General features: G+C 39.2%; 1 protein-coding gene across 4 annotated transcripts in view; it reads left to right on the top strand.

Annotated features, from left to right (window-relative positions):
- The window catches only part of kdm4b (lysine (K)-specific demethylase 4B), a 509,300-nt gene that overhangs the window by 214,213 nt on the left and 272,314 nt on the right, over positions 1-22,773 (top strand). Inside the window, exon 9 of one of the 4 annotated variants that reach the window (XM_060846209.1) lies at positions 5,663-5,968. The exons of the other annotated variants lie outside the window; for them this stretch is intronic. Within the exon in view, the coding sequence (XP_060702192.1) occupies positions 5,663-5,848 (186 nt within the window). The 3' untranslated portion in view covers positions 5,849-5,968. Of the gene's footprint in view, positions 1-5,662; positions 5,969-22,773 lie in introns of those variants that run through there. 4 annotated transcript variants of the gene reach the window in all.

Genomic DNA, 22,773 nt, shown 5'->3' with positions numbered 1-22,773 from the left:
TATTAATGCCATTTTTTTGTTTTGCTCGGGCTGGTATTGGTTGCCTGATAATTATGATAGTAATACACAGTGAACAATCAGTATTGATTGAATAAGACAAGAAACCGTGTGTCCAGAGGTGGGGAACCTTGTTCATGTTGGACGGCTGCATTATGTTAGTTGTAATCTATAAGGCCACATCCAAAAAAACTTCAATTATATATTCTTCAAAATTCACTTTTTTAAAAAATTGTGGCGATCGGTCTGTGAGGACTATTTTGTTGAATTTTCTTTTACTCAGGTATTTTAAATACATTCATTTTAAGATTAAAATAAAAATAATAAAGGACGAAAAAACATTAATAAAAAATAAAAGATTTGTTCTGCAAAATTTGGATCCATTCAAAAGGCCACACACAATGACCTAGAAGGCCGCAGGTTCCCTTCCCCTGCCTTAGTCTGTTTTAGGAAAAAGTGAGGACTGCAGATGTTGGAGATCAGAGCTGAAAATGTGTTGCTGGAAAGGCGCAGCAGGTCAGGCAGCATCCAAGGAGCAGGAATCCTGAGTCCTGAAGAAGGGCTCATGACCGAAACGTCGATTCCCCTGCTCCTTGGATGCTGCCTGACATGCTGCTCCTTTCCAGCATCACATTTTCAGCTCTATTTTAGGAAAGAATTGTGTAGATGAGAGCAAGTTACTTTTGCCAGGACTGTGTGAAACTATAACCAGTAACCCAGTCATTAACTGCCAAGGTTACAGTGCATCAAGTCTTGTTTTTTGTCCAAGATTCTCATTGCAAAAATGTTATTGATAATCACTATGCTAGAAACTATATAATTGATGAGACACTACGGTGAGCGTATAAGACCTTGGATGATGGTAATGTTATGATGTATGGTTGCATTTCCCAATAAACAGGTTGTATTGGATATTATCCAATTGATTCTTTGCGAGCTGAAATCTCTTTGGAGGCTATTTTGTTTTCTTTCTTTCCCTTTCTACACATTTTGTGTTACATGTTATTGTTAAACATGGAAATAAGTATATCAACTGCTTCCTGGGATTGTGCAAAGAAGCAACTTTTACAGGCATCTTATACTAGCTGCTTCAGTTTTAAAATTATCACCTCAATGGTAGAATGCTGTGCAGTTGTGATGAGGGATTTTGTTTTTAGTAAGGTAAATAAAGTAACTGACGGAAGGGTTTTCTTTCCCAAAAGCTCAGTAACAAGTGTAAAAGAATGGCTTCAAAATTGTCTACTTGTACATTTTTCCTGGTCATTTTCCACCTTCGTTTTCTTCTGGTAGGTATGCTTGGTGGTTGCGTCGCACTTCCCATACTACCACAGCTTTAATTGGAGATAAGAAGTAGAGAAAAGTTTGTGAGAACCAATATTTCTTCACTGTGGGCAAGTGAGACCCAATCTCTTTCATTTGACACAATTTACATTGCTGAATTAATATAGATGACTTGCCATTGTTCTATAAAATGCAAGACTTATTGGCTATTGATGAACCAAATCTTCCTTCATTGTATTTAGAAGTGTACCTCATTGTAGACGTGCTCTTGAAGTTCACTGCCTTAGATCTATTACTAGCTTATTTTGCATCTCTGTGATTATAATTCTTATGTTTTTTTCCTGCTGTGGTCTAATTGAGAGCTCTGAAGAACCATAATTGCTGAACAACACCAGACCATAAAGTACCAGGACTTTGAAAGGAAATATTTAGGAAAATAAAATCATAACCCATAGACTAACATGTATGATATTTGGCCCATCAAGTACATTTCACCATTCAGCTAGATTATGATAGATCTGATAATCCTCAGCTCCATTTTCATACTTTAATCCTCATAACTCTTGATTCCCTTATTGACTGTCTATCTTGGCCTTGAATATAGTTGATGACTGAGCCTTGTGTCAGCCCTTTCTGGTAACGTAGTCTACTGAATCACCACCCTCTGAAAGAAAACAAATCCTCCTCGCTTGTATCTTAAAATGACAACTGCTTACTCTGAGATTACGTCTTCTGATTGTAGATCCTCCCACAAAGGGAAGCAACCCCTCTGCATTGGCGCTGTCAAGCTACTTAAGAATCATTATATGTTTCAGTAATGAGTCCTCTCATTCACCTAAACGCTGATGAATACAAGCTCAACCTGCTCACCTCATAAGAAAAGTCCTCCGTACCTCCGACCAACCTAATGAACCTTATGTGGACTGTCTCTAATATAGGCAGCCATTGGACCTAGAGATGCAAGAAGATTCCTAGTAACATTTTTTTTTCTCCACTAAAAAAGACCCTGCTCTGACAAATAGGAAATCTAACTCCGACTTGAGTTGGCTGTGTTGCATAACTATCTTCTACACACTTTCTTGGACTGTTGATTCACCAAGGTGAAATTTCAACCTAATTGGCTTATTGGCAAATTCACAGGATTAGTGAACCATTAGTTTTGCACTCTGTCCAATATTACTCTCGATTTAAGTCAATGGAAAGAAATTTTGTCTTGGATATGAAACCGACAATCACCCCAATCCTGTATAATTCATGGTCAATCAGTGAAGTTGAAATTGCCCTTTATGATATCCAATGCTGATGCTGTTCTCCGAGGATTGGAGTTAATTATAGCACCTCAATTGTTGCCGTGACAAAAGAGCAACTGAAGGCAGATCTGGGAACTGGAACCTTCACAGCAATTCTGAACGTTCTCTTCTCACACCATCAAAATTGGCCTTGCCCCAGTTTAAAACTTTAACTTGTGGACCAGACTTATCCTTTTCCTAATTATTTTAAGATGTGCAGGTTAGGTGAATTGGCCATGCTAAATCGCCCGTAGGTTAGGTAAATATAGAAGGGTGGGTTCCTCTTCGGAGGGTTGGTGTGGACTTGTTGGGCCGTCAGGCCTGTTTCCACACTGTAGGTAATCTAATCTAAATCTAAGTATATGGAAGTATGGCCCCTGATCCCAAAGTGCTGTTCCACTCACATCTCATTATATCCGAAGACTATGATCTCTCATCTTAGAATGCCCCACAAGATGAGCCCATTTCTGATTAAGGGCTTACACCTGAAATGTCGATTCTCCTGCTCCTCAATTGCTGCCTGACCTGTTGTACTTTTCCAGCACCACACTCTCTACTCTGATCTCTGGCATCTGCAGTCCTCACTTTCTCTATTTCTGGGATCAATCTAATGAACCTTCTAGCATTGCATTTTGATAAGGCAAACTGAGGCAGGATGTGCACACTTAATGTAGGGCCCTGGGGAAAGTTGTCGGAGAGAGAGACCTAGGGGTACAGATCCATAGTTCCTTGAAAGAGTGATGCAGGCAAGCTTGCCAAATATTCTCCTCTTCACCCTGTCTACCTGCAACAATCCGAGCCTTGAGTACGGGAGGTGGCCTATCATGTTATGGCTCTACAAGACATTAGTAAGGCCACATTTGAAGTACTGCATATAGTCCTGTTCACCATGCTATAGGAAGGATATTATTCACATGCAAAGGGTGCAAAAATGTTTTCCAAGGATGTTACTAAGACTGGAAGATTTGAGTTATAAGAAGAGGGTGGTTAGACTCAGAAGTTTTTCACCCGAGTGTAGGAGGCTGAGGGGTGATGTTATGGAGGTTAATAAAATCAAAGGGGTGTCGAGGATGGGAAAAGGCGAGGTCTTTTCCCCATAGTAGGGGAGCCCAAAATTAGACAGCGTAGGTTTAAGGTAAGAGGGGAAAGATTTAAAAAGGAACCTGACGGTCACCTTTTTCATATAGTGGGTGGTGCATGTATTGAATGGGCTGCCAGACTACGTAATAGAGATGTGTTCAGTTAGAACCTTCGAAAGACATTTGGACAGGTATGTGGATAGGAAAGGTTTACAGAAATGTGGATCAAGTACCAGCAAAGGAGGCCAATTCAGTCTAGGAAACCTAGTTAGCTTGAATGAGTTGGACCAAAGGATCTGTTTGACTCCATGACTCTCTAAAACCATGCAACTTGGGTGCAGTTCATGGTGATTACTGACAAAAAAAAAGTGTGTGTGTGTGTGTGTGTGTGTGTGTGAGAGTGTGATATATTTGTGGATTAGAAGAATTGGAAAATGGAAGACTTGGGCATTTTTTTGAAATACAAAAGATTTACCATGTGACTTTTTCTATTGAAAACATAGTAGAACTGGGGATTAACTGCTACTTAGAAAAAGTCAAGTTATTTGGGAGAAAAATAGAAAGGTTAGAAAATGATGAATGGAATGTAATTGCTAGACAAGCAGACGGTTTTGGAAGGATTCTAGTGCTGAAGGTTGCCTAGTAACAGGATCCAGATATTTGGATTCTGATTTAGTATAGCTGTTGGAGTTGTTTGGTTGTGGGGAGCCTTGTAAGGTGTGTGTGTGTGTGTGTGTGTGTGTGTGTGTTTCTGTCTCTGGGTTGATGATGATGAAGAGGCTTCCTCCTCTGAGTAGTGATATGGAGCAGCCCAAGAGTCATTTTTACGTTTTTACTGAATTTACCCATTTCTAAAAGTGTGGTGGTTTTTTTGCGACTTAATGTTGCATTAAATTGGCAATCCTGCTCAGAGGTTAGCTAGTGTTGTAAATAGATGCCGTTTTGGTATAGTATGGTGTTGTGAGCTTTTGATTGAAACATGTCATTGAGCATCGAGTAAATGGAGTGAAATTGGTCAGCTTCAATGGCATTCAATAGTCTCCTGGAGAAGCAACAGCCTTCAAAATACTGCGTCATATTTCTTTCCATTAACTTGTAAAATGTTAAGATTTATCATTTTCTCACCAAATGTGTAACTTACTACATAATACATAGCAAATATCTTAGAATCATAGAATTCCTAGAGTGTGGAAACAGGCCATTTGGCCCCACAAGTCCACACCGACTCTCTGAACAGTAACCCATCCAGATCCATTTCCCCTGACTAATGCAACTAATCTACACATCCCTGATGCTATGACACAGTGGTGAACCCTTCTGTTAATTCAACCAAACGCACAGAAAAGCTGACCTTGCCTGGTAATCTGTTAAAATAAGTGAGAGAACTCCCAAATTCCACTATTTAAAGAAAATAACATCAATCTTTTTAAACTCTAACAGTGAATATTAAACAACAAGTATTCACAACTCTAAGCCCCCCCTTTCTCTTAACTGCTTATTACATGCCTCCAACTCTCTAACAATGTGCTGTTCCAATAAAACACTCCTTAAAATTACAGCAACTTAATTTCAAAACCACACAGCTGCTGTTGACTTTGGCTTTTTTCTTCCAGTTGAAGATCCCCCGGTCGTATATTACTGCAAATATGTTTCATGTGAAAAGGTACCTTTTAATAGAGAGCATTTACTAATTTCTTGGGTCTGTCTTGATGGTAGTTGCTCTCTTTGCAATTTTCAAAATGTCCACAATTTTAAATCTCCAGTTTGGGGTTGTCTCATTAGTTCAATGTTGGCAAAACAATAAATTCAAACGCTATTGGGTTTTGATATCCTGGGGCATAATTTAAACTCATTAAATTTGAGTTGGTGTCAGAACAGTAGCCAACTCAGATATCCATTTCACAGCCAAATGTTACATATTTTCAATTTTCCCCTACGCTCTGGGACTGCCATCTAGTCATATATACAGGTGTTTGTAAGCTCTCCGTTCAGAATACCGTTCATTCTCTCTCAAAGGTACTTGCCTTCAACTTCATAACACTGAACACTGGGCAATTTAGCGTGGCTAATTCACCTAACCTGCACATCTTTGGACTGTGGGAGGAAACCAGAGCACCCAGAGGAAACCCATGCGGATACAGGGAGAATGTGCAAACTCCAGAGTTTGGAAGCTGGAACGAACCCGCGTCCCTGTTGCTGTGAGGTTGCAGTGTTAATCACTGTGCCACCACAAATATGTGAAACAAATCTCCAACAATAGTTTGAACTGTAATTCTACGAACTACAGTGGAATAAAAGTACTCTGGTATGGAAGAACCAGCTGCCAATTCAATATGAGCCCGGTTTTGCATCATTGATTTAGATTTGTTGTGTTCCCAAGCACCAATATCCCGATGGCTTTTTAAAATAAAAAAACGGTTGCTATTGCAAAGCTTTGTTCATATTTTGATGTATGTCACTTGGTGATACTTATCAAAAATTAAATAATTTACTCCAATGTAATTGCCCTTGGACTTTTAGGCTATGAAACCTGAAATTAGTTATTAAGTTGGTATTTTAAAAGCTTGTATCATATAAAGTGCAAACGTATAAGATTTTAACCTGCCAAGAAACTCTGCAAGCAAAGTGGTTTTTAAAAGATTGAAATTCTTTTGGACATCATGGTTTTATCTATTCAGCAGATAATATTAACCGTAGATAACAGCAAGGTCCGCTAAACATTTAAAATCCTGAGCCAAACATTTCTTTTTTAGAGCTTGCAGATTAAACTCTTGAAAATAAAATTAACACTAAGGTGACAGTTGAGAGAAACTATTTCACTAAACTATGCCACAAAACATACATGCAAAGCTACAGTTTCAGCACCTTAAGTATAAACTGTCTTCAATTTGCGTTTGCACGTATTTTTTGCTTTCTGTCCACCCTTATCCTTTTTCTGGCCCTTTTGCACTCACTCAATACCCCCAGTGATTCACTGGCTCTCCCTTTCACTGACCTACCTTGTTTTCTGGTGACATCTTTCACTCCTCTTTCGCACTTGCACCAAATCTGGCTACAAATACCCCCTCTTCTAATCCCCTCCCTCATATGCCCTTTCTCCTGTTGTTTGTGCCCTGCCTGTCCTTTTACCTCCCTCTCCTACCCTCCTCCTCCTATCCATTCAGTAGTGGTAGATTTTTGCTGTCTCTTCATTATCGATCACTTTGCTGTGGCAGCTACTTGGCAAAGTGTGACCTTTGGGGCAAAATACTAACGTAAGCCTTTCAGAGAATGCTGGGCCAAACTAGAATCCTAGACTAACCACATGAGCGCACATATCTACTGTGGCAAGGCTTGCATTATATAATGAGCTACAAAGTGAAGTCAAGCAGAATTGCTGACGACAATGCATCTCTTGCTGATGAGCTCTTTTTGCTCATAGTGACTCTTATGCTCATTTTGAATAGAAGGTTAGTGAAATGATGCCACTTGGCCCGTTGGCTTTGAGTGCACCTGTACCCACAGTCACTATTGCAGATGTTAGATGGACATTCTTGAGGGTACACCCGTAAAAATTGGCTCAGATGGGGTTCCGGCCATATGCTCACATCCTGTATGGATCAGCTGGTTGGAATATTCACAGATGTCTTTAACCTCTCTTTACTCTGATATGAGGTTCCCACCTGCTTCAAGAAGACCACTATCATCCCAGTGGGAAAGAAAAATTGACCAACGTGTTGTAATGACATCCACCCAGTAGCTCTAACTTCCCTTATTATTATGAAATGCTTCAAGAGATTAGTAATGCCATATAGCAGCTCCAGCTCTCAGATTGCCTTGATCCATTACAATTTGCCTACCATTGCAATAAGTTCATGGCAAATGCCCATCTCCCTAGTTCTACACTTATCCCAGGAATCTCTGGATAATAAGGACACGTATTGACTCCTGTAAACTCCCGTTTATTGGTTTTAGCTCCACCGTAAACGCCATAATCCCCAACCAAATTCCGAGCTAGGACTCTGCTCCGCTCCCCCCCCAACAACTGGATGCTTGACTTCCTGAACCACAGGCATCAATCAGTAAGGGTAAGTGACAACACGACAACACCTACTCCACAATAATTCTCAACACCGATGCCCGCAAGGCTGCGAACTCAGCCCTTTACTATATTTGTAATGACTGTGTGGCCAAATTCCACCTTAATAGGTTGCATCTCAAACAGCAATAAGACAGAGTACAGGAAGGAGATGGAGAGCTTAGCAGTATGGTGTAAAGACAACAATTGCTCCTCCATTATCCGCAAAAGGAAGGAGCTGGTCATTGACTTCAGGAAGCAGAGGGGAGAACACATCTTTTTGTGTATCAATGGTGCTGAAATGGAGGTGTTCGAGAGATTCCAGTTCCTAGGAGTAAATATCAACAACTCTATCCTGGTCCATCTTCCTTGATGCTACAGTCAAGAAAGCTCACAGAGGCCTCTCCTTCCTCCAGTAGGCTAAAAAAAAATTGGCTTGTTCACAATGACACTTACCCATTTTTATAGATGCACCATAGAATACATTCTACCCAGATGAATCACAGCTTGACATGGCAACTGCTCTTTCCCAGACAGCAAGAAATTAGAGTTGTGAACGCAGTCCAATCCATTACGAAAACCGGCCTTCCTACCATTTACTGCATCTGCACCTCCTGCTCTCTTACGAAAGCCACCAACATAATCAAGGACCCCTCCCACCTTGGGTCGAAGATATGAAAGTTTGAAATCACATAACAAAAGATTCCCACCCCTCCATTATCGGACTGAATAGACCTCTCATATTAGAGTTGATCTTTATGTGCATCTTCTCTATAGCTGTAACACTACATTTTGCATTCTGTTCTATTCCCTTGATGTACTCTGGAAGGAATCATTTGTCCGGTTAGCATGGAAAGCAATACTTTTCACGGTCTCTTGGTACATGTGATGAATCAAATCAGTTAACTGATCAGGTTATGACTAACATCATATCAGTGGCACTCAAAATTACTACAAGGAAATCTACTATATTGTAATTAGAAAATCCTGGAATAGCTAGGGTCAGATGGCCTGTAGAGGGAGAAACAAGGTTGTGAATACCTTTTGTCGGAATTGGAAGAAACTAGAGAGAGAAGATTTAACATCTGCAGAGATAAGAAAAGCGTGGATAAATCCGAGATAGAGTTGAAGGAGGGAGATAAAAACAAAGTGAATATTAGTGCAAGGTAAAAGAGAACGGTACTGGGACAAGTAGAGAAATAAAATATCTGTGGATTTTAAGGTACAATAGCACCTCTTCTACCTCAGAAGGCTAAAGAATTTTAGCATGCCCGTAAGGATCCTCACCAACTTTTACAGATATGACGGTGAAAGCATTCTTTCTGGGTGCATCATGGCTTGGTACAGCAACTGCTCTGCCCAAGACTGTAAGAAATCACAGAGTTGTGAACATAGGTCAGACCATCACACATGCCAATCTTCCATCATTGACTCCATCTACATTTCTTGTGGAAATGTAGCCAACGTTGTCACAGATTCCTCCTACCCTGAAACAACCTCTCAGGCAGAAGATGCAAAAACTTCAAGCACACGCATACCAACCTATTTAAGAACCGCTTTCTCCCCTCTGTTATTAGACTACTGAATGGACTCCTCCCATTTCAAATCTAATGTTAATCTTGCGTTTGTACACCTCCTGTGCAACTGTAACTTTGTGTGTCTCATTCTGTTCTATCACCCTGTGATCTGTATGCCTTCATATTTTATGATTTGCCTGTAATGCATACAAAACAAAACTGTTCACTGTGCTTGGGTGCACATCACAATAATAAACCAAATCAAGACTGAAATACTTTTTTAGCCTGCTTAATGTAGGCTTAACATTTGGCTAAAGACAAAAGTTTTATGACAATCATTTATAATTCGATACTAAAACTATTATCACTAAGATTAAATCTCCTACTCCTTTGGGTGACGTAGCTATAATGCATGAATTGAATAAAAAAAATTCCAAAGTTCCAAACAAGAAGCATACTGGAATTGAAATGTTAACGCTGTTTCTCTCTTCATGGATGCTGCCAGACCTGCTGGGCCCAGCACTTTCTGCCTTTTAAAAGTGTTGGCTGTGTTGGTGAATTTAGTTTAAACCCTTTGACTTCTTAAAGACTGAAACTTCGTTGGCCAGAGTTTCTTTGTAATTTAAACCTGACCCGTTTGGCTGGTGGAAAGAGAAGGAATTATAGCAGTGCATGTATTTTAATGCCTCCAGATTGCTAGCTGCAAACTAAAGTTATAGTTTGGTTTGTAAATCGATTAAATTTTGATTTGTTAGTATAAAGGATAAAAACAAATTTATGGACAGACAAAGCAAGTGAAACCAGTGTTGCATATTTGATCCATGAGGACTGTACAGATTCACATCTTAAAACACTAGCTTCTATCAATCTAAGAGGTAATAATATTGGTCCTGGCTCCCTATAATGTTCCATAAAAGCAGTTTTTATTTCTAATGAACAGACTAGACCAGTAATGTGGCGGAATCATTCTATTTGAATGATGGTAGTTCACCTTTAATTTAAGTTCGATGCAGTCTTAAAATGGGGAGGGGGGGAGGTTTATATTAATAAATCTCTCTAATAGTATTTACTTTTTGCTGGAATTGAATCAATACTAGGCACTTAATTATTAAAACATGTATTTCTGTAATTCAGTTATTGATTTGCTCTCTCATTTGTAGGAAACAGCCTAAGTTAGTAAATTCTGAGCTCTCTGCTTAGTTCTACTTGGCAGTCATTGCTTTTCAGTTTATTATCCATCACACACAGAATTTCCTCACTCAATATTTGTGTCCATTGGCAGTGACAGCAACAAGATATATACTTGAGGCAAAAACAAACCGCACAGAAACCAGGAGTTGCTGATGCAGAATAATTCATTGACTTTCTAAGTACTGCATTAAAGATGAGTGCAATGATGTTAAAGTTTTGTAAACAACAACAGTTTATATTTATGTAGTGTCCTTAATGTAACAAAATTTCCCAAAATGTTTCGCAACATATGACGCTAAGCCAGTTAAGGTCAGATGAGCAAAACCTTGGTCAAAGATGTTTGCTTTAAATGAGGAAAAGGATCTTAATAGGGAAAAAGCAAAGCAGGGACATGGAGAGGAATAATGACTGAATTCCAGAGCTTGGGACTTGGGCACCTAAAGATATGGGCACTCTGCACAACAGTTATAATTGGGATTCACAAAAAGTCAGAACTAAAGGAGTGCAAATATCTGAAGACGTGTCAACCTGGAAGAGATTTCAGAGACACCATTTACACTTCCTTTGATGGAATTTGAGAATAAGGATGAAAATTTGAAAATTAATGTTATTTTGCTCTCCAAATGTGGATGATGTTCCCAAGATCATATTCATTGCCAAATGTTTTTTGAAACCATATAGGATTCTTAAGGAGCTTGACAGGATAAATTTGGAGTGGATGTTTCTAGGACCAGAGGGCATAGTTTTAGAATAACCAGGTGCCAATTTAAGACAGAGATGCAGAGGAATTTCTTCTGAGGGTTGAGTATCTTTGGAGCTCCTTTGGAGTACTGTGTGGGTAGAGTCCTTATGTACAGAGAAACCTTGATTATCTAACTGATGCGGGTGGGGAGTATTTTGTGGGATAATCGAATGCCAGATAATAGTTTAGCCAAGCACGGGGACTTTGCGATCTTCCAAGATAATCTGAAATTTGGATAATCAAGGTTCCGCTGTATATAGCAAGGCTGAGATAAGTTCTTGATCAGTCGAGGAGTTGAGGTTTACAGTTGAGGGCAGGAACGCCAGGGCAGCCATGATCCTGTTGAGTGACTGAGCAGGATTGAGAGGCCAAATGGTCTATTCCTGTTCCAATTCCTCATGTTCTTGAAAGGGCAGGACTTGATATTAAATATTTCAGCATACAGTATGTTCAAGAAAGATGAGAGAGGAATGAAAGGAGAGAGGATGGTCTAGAGAGGTGAATGACTACGTTTATTTGATTTGGAACTAAGAACTAATAAAAACATAATTGTACTCCTGGTTATACTCTATATGTTAACTCGTAGACAAACTGTGGAGGAATACATGGAAATTAGATGTGATTTAGAAACCTGCGATCACAGTATCATGGAAAAAGAGTAATCTGCAATTTTAAATAAAAAGAAATTCAACTTCAATAATGTGAGAACAGATCTGGCATAGGTAAATTGGAATCAATGATTGGAAGGCAAAGTAGAATTGAAGGTGGTCAGGTATGTTGTCACCACAGGAAAAATAATATGGCAAGCAATCCCAGACTGCCGAGGTAATATAAGTAATGGAGAGCAAGATTGAGCAGATGCACTAAAAACAAAATACTTTAGATGCTGGCCGTCTGAAATAAAACAGTACTGGAGAAACTAACAAGGTCTGGCAGCATTTAGGGAGAGAAAAACCAATAATATTTATGTCTCCACAGAATAAACACTAGTTCTCCAAAAAAGCTGCCAGATCTGATGGGTTTCTCCAGCACTTTGGCTTATAGAGCAGAAGAAAAGCTGCATATGGCAGTTGGCCATTACAATCGAGAACCAGACTGAACAGTAGGAGGAGATAGTTGAGATATTGTATGGAATAAAAATTGGTAACAAAGGGGTATTAGAAAGTTGGCTGTATTTAAAGCTAATATGTTACCAGGACAGAATGAAATGCATCCAAAGATACAGAGAAAACAGTAGAAGTATGGAGACTCTAGTCATAATGATGCCACCCTCCTTCAATGTGAGGCTGGTGCGAGCAGACTGAAGCATTGCAAACTCTTGTTCAAAACATGCAAGATTAAACCCAGCAACTACAAGTTGGTCAATTTAACCTCTGTGAGGGAAAGCTCTTAAAAATGATCATCAAGTGGACAAATGTGAATTAATGAAGGAAAGCCGACATGGATTTGTTAACTGCATATCACATTTGACTTGTTTGAGTCTTTAGTTAACATTAGGTTGGTAGTGGGCGGCACGATGGCACAGCAGTTAGCACTGCTGCCTCACAGCGCCAGAGATCCGGGTTCAATTCCTGACTCAGGCGACTGACTGTGTGGAGTTTGCACATTCTCCCCGTGTCTGCGTGGGTTTCCTCCGGGTGCTCCGGTTTCCTCCCACAGTCCAAAAATATGCAGGTCAGGTGAATTGGCCATGCTAAATTGCCCGTTGTGTTAGATAAGGGGTAAAATATAGGGGAATGGGTGGGTTGCGTTTCGGCGGGTCAGTGTGGACTTGTTGGCCTAAGGGCCTGTTTCCACACTGTAAGTAATCTAATCTAATCTAATTGATTAGTGTAATTGGTTGTCATTACAGCAGGCTTGACAGCAGAGTTAAATATGTGGAATAGGGCTAGTAAGTGGATATGTAATTTGCTAAGTTCCATGAAACTAAGTGATGAACAGTTATTTTCACAACTGGAGGAAGGTATGTAGCAGGGTTCCCAGAGGCTAGGGTTCAGCCACCAGTCTTTCCCAAATAACCTTAGCTTGGTTGTACCATCACAATTTTAAAATTTGCAGATGAGACAAATCTTGGAATTATTATGAACTGCAATAAATTTTCAATGAACGTAGACAGATTTGTGGAATGGATGGGCAAACAGCTGATTAAAGTTAATATAGGGAGGTATAAAATGATCATCTTGGTCCAAAGAACAAAATAAAACGTGCAAGACTGAAGACTGTGCCAGAGCCGAGGTATCTAGGGTTATCTACACACAAATCACTGAAGAACAGATTGAGAAAATAGTTAACCCTTTATAAGTAGGTGCGTAAAGTAGAAAAGTGTGGTAGTTATGATAGGCCTGTATAAAACATTGCCATCTCATTGGCAGCACACTTTAGAAACGATGTAAAGACATTAGAGTGACAGAAAAGGTTTTCAAGAATGACTCCAGGGCTACGTTACCTGGATAACACACTGGAGAAGAAAAGATTGAGAGACATGTAGGAATATTGAGGAATGCTAATGGGGTAGATAGAGAAACTTTCCCTTTGGCAGAAAAATTGGAAACACAGGCCACAGATTTAAAATAATGGCAAAAGAAGCAGTGGTGGCACTTATTATAATCTCAGGCAATGGTAATACTGGACAAGTCAGCATGACATTGGCTTGATTGATCCTCTATTTTTTATTTGGTAACTGTGGTAGGGTTCGTCACCGAAACATTTAAATGAGGCTGCAGACGTTCTTTAACAGTAGAAAGTAAGGTTAATATGCAAGAGAAAATAAAATCACAGCTACATATCAAAAGACCTTAACACAATCTGCAAAGTACATTTTTAACCTGTTCTTCAATGTTATCATTTTACAAATACTCAATTTCAAATAAATCCTAAAATAAAACACATAATACACTTTTACATTACACAAGGAGAAAATCATCCATGTAGCGACTGGTAAGGATCTGAAATACACTGTCTAAGGAGTATGGTGGAAGCAAGGATAGCTCGAACCTTCAAAACCGATTCAAATAGTTTTTTGAGATTAAAAGGTTTGCAGGTCTTCAGAGAAAAAAGAGGGATAGTGGGCCGAAGTGTCTTTTCACTGGAGATATTAGAGTAGATAACCATACAGAATGTAACCACTTGTGAGGGGTCTAAGCCTGTAAAGAGGAACCTTGATTATCCAAAGGACACGGGCGGGGAGTATTTTGTTCTGTTAAATCGAATGCCGGATAACATAGTTAGCCAAGCATCGGGAATTTGTGAGCCATAGTCCATAATTCTTACTGTTCTTCTCATGATCACTGACAAACACCTGTGTGCAGTTATACAATACTGCAACTTTTAACATTCGCATTCTGTGTTCAAATTCCTGTAAGGCCCAGGCCCTTCCTAACCTCTACACTGCCCTCCACGCCTCTGGACCATGAGACCTGGGTTCAAATCTCAGATGCTCCAGCAGTGAACCATAACATCTCTGAACAGTAGGTTTTAAGTTTATTTTTATTAATTTGTATTGAGGAGCTCTTGTGATGTTTTGGTAGTGTTCTTCCTTCTAAGCCAGGAGTCCTGTGTTCAAGTCCTACCTGACCCTGTGGTGTGTCATGACATCTCTGAACAGTTTGATTAGAAAATATCTCAATTTGTATTGAGCTCATGTGGTGCAGTAGTAGTAGTTTTCTAACCTCCGAACCAGGAGACTCCGCTTCAAGTCCTGCCTACAGCAGAGGTGTGTCATAACCAGGCCTGGATGGGTTGAGTTTATAAATGCAAGTTGACATGTTCCATTTGTGTAGTAATTTTATTAAGATAAAATCTCTGAAGGTACGTCATGGATGTGTTATAAAACAATAGTCACATGAGATAATAGCTGAAAATGTGTTACTGGAAAAGTGCAGCAGGTCAGGCAGCATCCAAGGAGCAGGAGAGTGGATGACCATACATTTGATCAAAATAGTAGATTTTAATTTGCACCTTAAAGAAGGAAAAGGATGCAAAGAGATTTGGGAGTGAGTTTTGGAGTTTGGAGCCAGGGAAATGCAAACAATTCTTTAAATAGTAAAATAATTAAAATTGGGAGCCAAGAGCTCAAAATTACAGGCGCATAGAGACTAATGTGCTGTAGTGTGGAGGTTAGTGTAGAGGTTAGGAAGGGCCCGGGCCTTACAGGAATTTGAATACCGAATGCGAATGTGAAAAGTTGCAGTATTGTATAACTGCACACAGGTGTTTGTCAGTGATCATGAGAAGAGCAGTAAGAAGTATGGACTATAATAGATCAGTCTGAGGGTAATGGCTCAGTGGTATTTGTTCAGCAATAGCCTGTGAACTGATATTCCGTTTAATTTCCTCCAGGATCATTTATCTCCTAGTCTTACTGTAACCATGTTCCAAAATTGGTAAAAGAGCTGAACTTAAGAGGTGAGAGTGACTGCCTTTGACATTAAGGCAGTATTTGAATGAGTGTAGCATCAAGGACCCCATACAAAGTCATTGGGAATCAATTTGGAAAACAGAGATTGGAGTCTCACCTACTTGTTGGAATCCATTACAACTACAATATGCAGCATATGCTGGAAACCAGCATTCTGAAAATGTAACTTTCTGAATATGGTCTGTTCCAAGGGAGCTACATTTGAATATTGGTTATGTGCAGTCTGTCCAGCACCAAGAGAGGGATTGATGCCAGACTTTGGGCACTCGGGATAATTTGGGGGTCACTGAAGAGGTGTTCAAATCATTGGGTGTGTGTGTGTGTGTGTGTGTGAGAGAGAAAGATGTAGGTAGACTGACATGACTTTTTGTGATCTATAACTGTTGTGGTGTAATACCCGTGTTAGCTGCTGTAGCATATGAATGAGACATGGGTCACATATTACTGAAAAGCTCGATTTAATTTTAAACATGGCTTCTATATATGGAAGCCGTTCTGACATTCTGTAGCAAGCTTCCTTCAGTGTGCCATGCTGCAAAGGGATTAAGTAAGATGGAGTGTGAGATCATTTTATTATAAGGCCACATGCCATAATATGCTAATGACATCATTGGCATGTCCCTTGAAGGTATAACGGGCATCTGTCTTGAAACATAACAAAAACAGTTAAGATGTATCAAAGAAAATTGACATTGAGCTTGGATATATGATAGAGAACTAATATTTTAAATGAGAATTGATAGATGTGAAAACAGTTGAAATGTTGAAAAGAGAATTCTCCAAATTATCAGTCTTTTAGTTGAAAAGCACACCAGCTCACAGTTTGGGTAGCACATGGTGAAGTTACAACTCAGTGATGATTGGGGAAGGTGTTGTCATCCCTAACAGGTTTATGTCAAGATCATGATATCGTCTACATCAAACTCTTGGATTTCACTGACTTTGCTTACAAATAAATCTTTCTTTTTGTGTGGAGCATTTTTAAACAGAGATGTGTGATTGCCCTGAGATATGGTACTACCTGTAATTCAAATGTCCAAGGTCACCTGATTTGTAGCATCTGTTTTAAAAGCCTATGCATCTAGTTTATAAAAATATCGACTGAAAATTCAAAATATGACTCTGTATTGGGGATTGACACAAGAATTTCACAGAAACTCAAACCTAAGCTGCAGTCAAACTTGAGGCTGGTTTGGTTGAGGTGAATGTGTAATTTTAAAATCCTCCTTTCACTCACTTTCCATAGATACCTACTGGAGAATATAGACCAGGAAGCCAAATGATGACACTATCAGCTGTGATGACCCAAGGCCAATAGCTATAAGATGTTTTATGATGTTTTATTATATTATAGTTATAAAGATAACTCACTAAATGGCCAGTGTATTATGGTGACCCGGACATTTATTTGAAAAAACAGTAAAGTGGCTTGATTACCTTATGGGCAAGTAGTTTGTCATACAGCCTTCCTGACTTTATTTATTGCTTTCCAATTTGATATCCTCTTTTATTTATACTCATTCCGAGCCTTCTTGAGGTTCATTGCTGGATCCAGTTCTAAACATACCAATTTACTTCATATTGTGTTACAACTATAGGTAATGTGTTACAATGAAATCTATGTAAAGTTAATTCAAGGTGTGTAGGCATTCCAGCACACACAGCAGTTCAAAGTTTGGAAGAAGATTTGCAGCTCGGGTGCTCGTTGTTGTGGTTCTGTTCGCTGAGCTGGGAATTTGTGTTGCAGATGTTTCGTCCCCTGTCTAGGTGGCATCCTCAGTGCTTGGGATCCTCCTGTGAAGCGCTTCTGTGATCTTTCCTCCGGCATTTATAGTGGTTTGTTTCTGCCGCTTCCGGTTGTCAGTTCCAGCTGTCCGTTGCAGTGGTCGGTATATTGGGTCCAGGTCGATGTGCTTTTTGATTGAATCGGTGGATGAGTGCCATGCCTCTAGGAATTCCCTGGCTGTTCTCTGTTTGGCTTGTCCTATAATAGTAGTGTTGTTGACAAGCAACATGAGTTTGACTGGGACCTTTTTTTTTAAAAGGTTTCAGTTAAACTTGTTTTCACCACACTCACTCTCGGGCAGCATTTTATAGGTCCTAACCCTTCAATATGTAAAGAGTCTTCTTGCATTGATGACCTTAAATTGACACCCTCTGATTCTCAATCCTTCTGCTAAAGGGAACAATGACTCTTTATCTACTTTGTCCACAGCACTCATGATGTTGAATGCCTTTAACAAATCTCCTCATGATCTTCTCTTAGGAGGCAAACCCCAACTTTTTCAGTGCATTGATGTAACTGAATTTCCTAATCCCTAGGATGATTCTAATGAATCCTTGTTGCACCCTTCACATCCTTCCTAAAGTATGTTGCCCAGAACTAGACTTGATGCTCCAGATGAGCCTGACTCAATTTTTCATACAGATTTATCTTTATTTCCTTACTGTTTTTACTTCATTTGCTTGCTTATAAAGTCCATGATCTTGTAGTCTTTATTGACCACTTTGTTAAATTGTTCTGGTGTCATCAACTAGAATTAATGCTAATTTGTTTCTTCTGCTCTGTACAGCATTCTGCTAATATAATGTAATATGATTGTTTTGCGCATTGTTACATTTCACTTGGGTGGTGTGCTAAGTCAAATGTTCCCAGAGTTGATGTACTAGCTTAGAGCTCTCAGCCAACCAATCTCCTTCCCTCCTGCCGCAAAAAAAACCCCGTCTTGTGCATGCATACACTTGCACATGCACACACATACCAAAAGAACAAGGGTCTTACAGGCAAAGCGATTCCTGTTTTGAGAGCCACACCTTACAGCCATAGCTAAGGAAATAAAAACTGTCTTTCTTCAGGCTTGAGATACTTCATATTATAGAAAAACTAGTTGTTTCTGTAATAACAAAGTGAAGGGTAAGGCAGTAGTGAGTAGCATGGTGGTTAGGGCTGATGAGTATGTTGGGGAAACATGTTAAAAGTATATTGATGGAGTAAAGAGGTGGCAAACAGTTCATGTAGGATTATTAGGAGTGGAGGATGGGGGAATTCGAGAGTGAGTGAAGGAAGGTATTACATGCAACAGGAGTGTTAATGCATGAGCTTTGTGGGAGGTGGCTGTGAAAGGAATAGAGTAAATGGAGGTAGCAGAGAACAGAGTATGATACTTAGTCTTGTAAATATAGTTTGGTGGCATGTCCTCTGCTGTTGTTTTGTTGGTAAGAGGATTCCTCTCTCCTCTGAAGGGTCTTGAAGTCTCTCTCTGAGAAGTGTGGTGCCAGTCTCCCCTTCTCTGACATAATTTCTAACTCTTATTTCTGAACAGAACAATTGCCAAATGCTAGTTTCCTGCAACTGTGTAGTAGATTTGGAAAGATGGTATAGATGCAAAATGTACTGAACCTAGATTGGATACTTGGTTGGTTCGAGAAGGTGCATCGTGGGAAATTGGACACGTTGCTTCCCATAAGAGTAATAACTAATGCGACATGTTTGGCTAGATACGGTGAGGAAATGTGCTCAACCTCACAGTGACCATCTCTCCACTGAAATTGGTCCAACCTGGCACTTAGCTAAAAAGGATGTAAGATTCAGCCCATAGTTTCTATGTTAGGTCTTGCACAACTGGACAGGCAGTGTTGATGGCACTTAATGGCAATGTGTTTTCAAAGTTTCAATTTACCCACAATGGAGAAATGAGCTATCTTCTCCCTTTTTAAAGAGTATCTTTCGTGCTTGAAATGTACAAATGACAAGCTGTAGTGACATGTTCTTGCTTTCAATGCTGTGAAGAAAGACAGCTGTACTCAAATTCTATTATCATTTAATTAAATTTAATTATATCATTGTCCATTATCCATGTTTTGCTGAAGGCAGCATGTTAAGTGATCTGAATCCCTTGGGTAACTGGATATAACTACACATCATTTGGTGCTACTTTCAATCAAATAATTAGATTGCATCAATGGTACAACTTTCTGTATGAGCACAGGGCTCAGTGCTAAGTTTGGTGTGGTTTAGGTGTGTATCTGTCGTTCATTGAGAAACAGTTGTACTGAAGTTGTCATTTAAATTCAGAGTTGGGCCTGACCTAGCACTGGATTGCAATCTTGATTGGAACAGACTTTTCTTACAAAAAAAAATTGCAATTTGGATAAAACATTTAGTTTGATTTAAGTGAGGGGAGGGGAAGTTGGAATTGGAGATTCCTCCCTGAATGGAAAATGTTAAAATGAGCGTATGAACAAAGAAACCTGGGACTATGGAACATAATTTTCTGAAATTGAATGGAGAATATCTTATTTTAAAGTAAGATGAGTTGTTGTATGAGAGAGATTTTGATCAATTGTGCAGATGTGTATCTTTGGAATAGTTGGACTTGAACTGGACTTCTGGGTCAGTCTGCAGTAGGTCATCTCTCGATGAATACAATATGGCCACGAGAGCCCTTTATCAAAACATTTGACTGTGAATTGAAAGCTTTACTTGAACTGAAGGAAAGTTTTGGACGAAAGATTAAAGCTCAGGATTTCCTGTTTATGGGTGGGCAGTATAACCTACTTAGGCACAATACCATGCAGTTTTTAAAGAGAAATTCTGTTTCTCAGTTTATCAGGCTGGTCCCTCAAGTTGTTATTGTTGTACACCTCTGGCCCAGAGGTAAGAATATTATCATTTTACATTTTCTGTTTTATGTGATTTATCTCGTTTTGTGCATTTGCTACATAAGGAAAAGAAGACCAATCAGCCCATCGGCGCTGTTAATTGACAGCAGGACTGATTTACACCTCAATACCATTTATCCTTTGCGCTATATCCGTTGACATTGTTGCTTAACAAAGATTTAATCATCTCAGTCTTGATACTTGTAATTGATCTTCAACTTCCAGGGCCTTTAGGGGAGCAAGTTCCTAGCTTTCCATTATCTTTTGTATTGGGAAAAAGTTCTAAAACACTCCAGAACAACCTAGCTCTAATTTTGATTGTATCCATTTGTTCTGCTACCTTCAAAAAATTGATTTCTCTTTATCTGTTCAGTTGAATCTTTAATTATTTTAAAGATCTCTTTGTCCCTTTCTAGAAATAATGGGCGGCCTCAGAAACCCTTCTTCCTTTGTATCTCTGAACCTCGTCTAATACTTTCTTTGCCAGCCTCGGTTATTCTACACTGCTGGAGCTCATCCAAAGTTCTGCTGACATCCTAACTCTCATTAAGTCTCATTCACCCATCACTATGTCACTGAGCAGATTTCATTGGCTAACCAATGTCTCAATTTTTAAAAATCCTCATTTTCAAATTGCTTCCTGATTTCACTCCTCCTGTCTCTTTCACTCTCTTATTTTACAAACATCAGATCTTTTTATTCTTCAATATTGCCTCTTGTGAATCCTGATTTTAATTCCTTCAGCAGGTAGCTTTGCTCCCTTATTCTATCTTCCTCTTAACTTGTTTCTTTCTCCTCTTGTAATATACTGCTTAAAGCCTCCTTTGACTAAGCCTTTGGTCACTTATCCTTTCTGGCTTTGTAAGATTTAGCTTGACAATGCTCATGTGAAGCTGTTTAACTGCTTACTGCATGAAAGGTGCTATTTAAATGTAGTTTCTTGTGATCACTGAAAATCAATCTGATTGCCATCAACCTTACCAAGATCTCCCTGTTTTGAACATATAGACTATTGGCTAGCTGAATCAGATGGATTCTGGGTCTATTTCAGAGATGTTTGAAAATTCAAACTGTTTCCATGTCTTTGCTGAGTTCAACTCCGATTTAAAGGAGGACTTGAAAACTTTTGATACAAGTAAGGATGGCATGGCGAAACGACAAGCTATATTAAGAAGCCAAAGAAGTGAAATAAGAATGAAATTAAGTCCTAACATTGTGTGGTCTTCATTATCAGGCCCTATTTCTAGTGTCTGTGGCATGTGCTATAACTGAAGAATTGAACTTTTACAATTTTGCAGCATAGCACAATAGCTAAATTGTTTTGCTTTGAGATGAGTGGCAAATTTTCAGAAGATAAGGCTGATAAAAGATATCTTCATATTACATGCAATATAATGTGTCTTTTCTAAAATATGTCACACAACTATTCTGATGAAGCAACAGCGCTCCGAAAGCTCGTGCTTCCAAATAAACCTGTTGGACTATAACCTGGTGGTGTGTGATTTTTAACTTTATCTAAAATATGAACTCATAGTATCATCAACTGGGCACATGTCTTGGGAAAGAATAATTTTCAAGCCGAAGCACACTGGTCAGACCAGCAGCAACGTTGCGTTTGAGGATAATGTAAATTGTTTGGATGGAGTCCCTGAGCTTGCCACTCTTCTTGAAAAGACCATTTGGCCAAGTTTGTGGATTTAAAAAAAAATTGATTTGTATACCAGGAACTTGCCACAGGACCTTTGCCTCCTCTTTCTCTAAAACATCCTTCACTCTTTGACATTTGAAGACACTCAGGAAGATGTCATTGCCCCAACTGGAATTTTGTGAAAGGAAATGTCTGAATTGACCCTGCTGTCTCCAGAAAAGAACGTTCAACCAGCTATAACTGGGAGAAATCAGAGCACTTTTCACTTGTGGAAAAATGACTTGGGCAGCAGACCAGCATTTGGACAACGTGAATAATTTTTCTGAACTTAATTTTTTTTTCAGAAATTTATTTTAAATAATACTCTACAGAACTTTGTTTATTTTTCCTGGCTTAAATAGATTATTTGATGCAAAGAAGTCATCCTATGCCAGATGTTTGAGCAATCTAAAATGAAATCCATTGGATCTTTCCATAATATGGTAATTTCTTCCAGTTTCAAGAGTTGCTCTACTCAATTCCATTCATCTTCACTTGGTTTAGAACATCCTGATGTACTGCTTGCAGTTCAGGTTACCATATTATAAAAAGGATGTAGAGCCCTGGAGAGGGTGAAGGTAGGACTTGCAAGATGAAATCAGAAATATGTAGATATACAATTCAGAAGGAATTAGCAATCATTTGGAGTGGAAGGAATTTGGGATTACAATGATGGATTTAGATGATGGAAGGAGGCTGATGTGGAGCATGAACACTGGTGTGGACTGGTTTTGTTAAATGGCCTGTTTCTGCTGCAGATGTGTGGGTTAAGTGAATTGACCATGCTAAATTACCTGTAGTGTTAGGTGCATTAGTCAGGAGTAAATGTAGGGGAATGGGTCTGGCTGGGTTGC

The sequence above is a fragment of the Hemiscyllium ocellatum genome, chromosome 28 (genome assembly GCF_020745735.1).
Source record: "Hemiscyllium ocellatum isolate sHemOce1 chromosome 28, sHemOce1.pat.X.cur, whole genome shotgun sequence".
In the NCBI taxonomy this organism is placed as follows: Eukaryota; Metazoa; Chordata; class Chondrichthyes; order Orectolobiformes; family Hemiscylliidae; genus Hemiscyllium; species Hemiscyllium ocellatum.
This window is presented reverse-complemented; position numbering and strand designations above follow the sequence as displayed.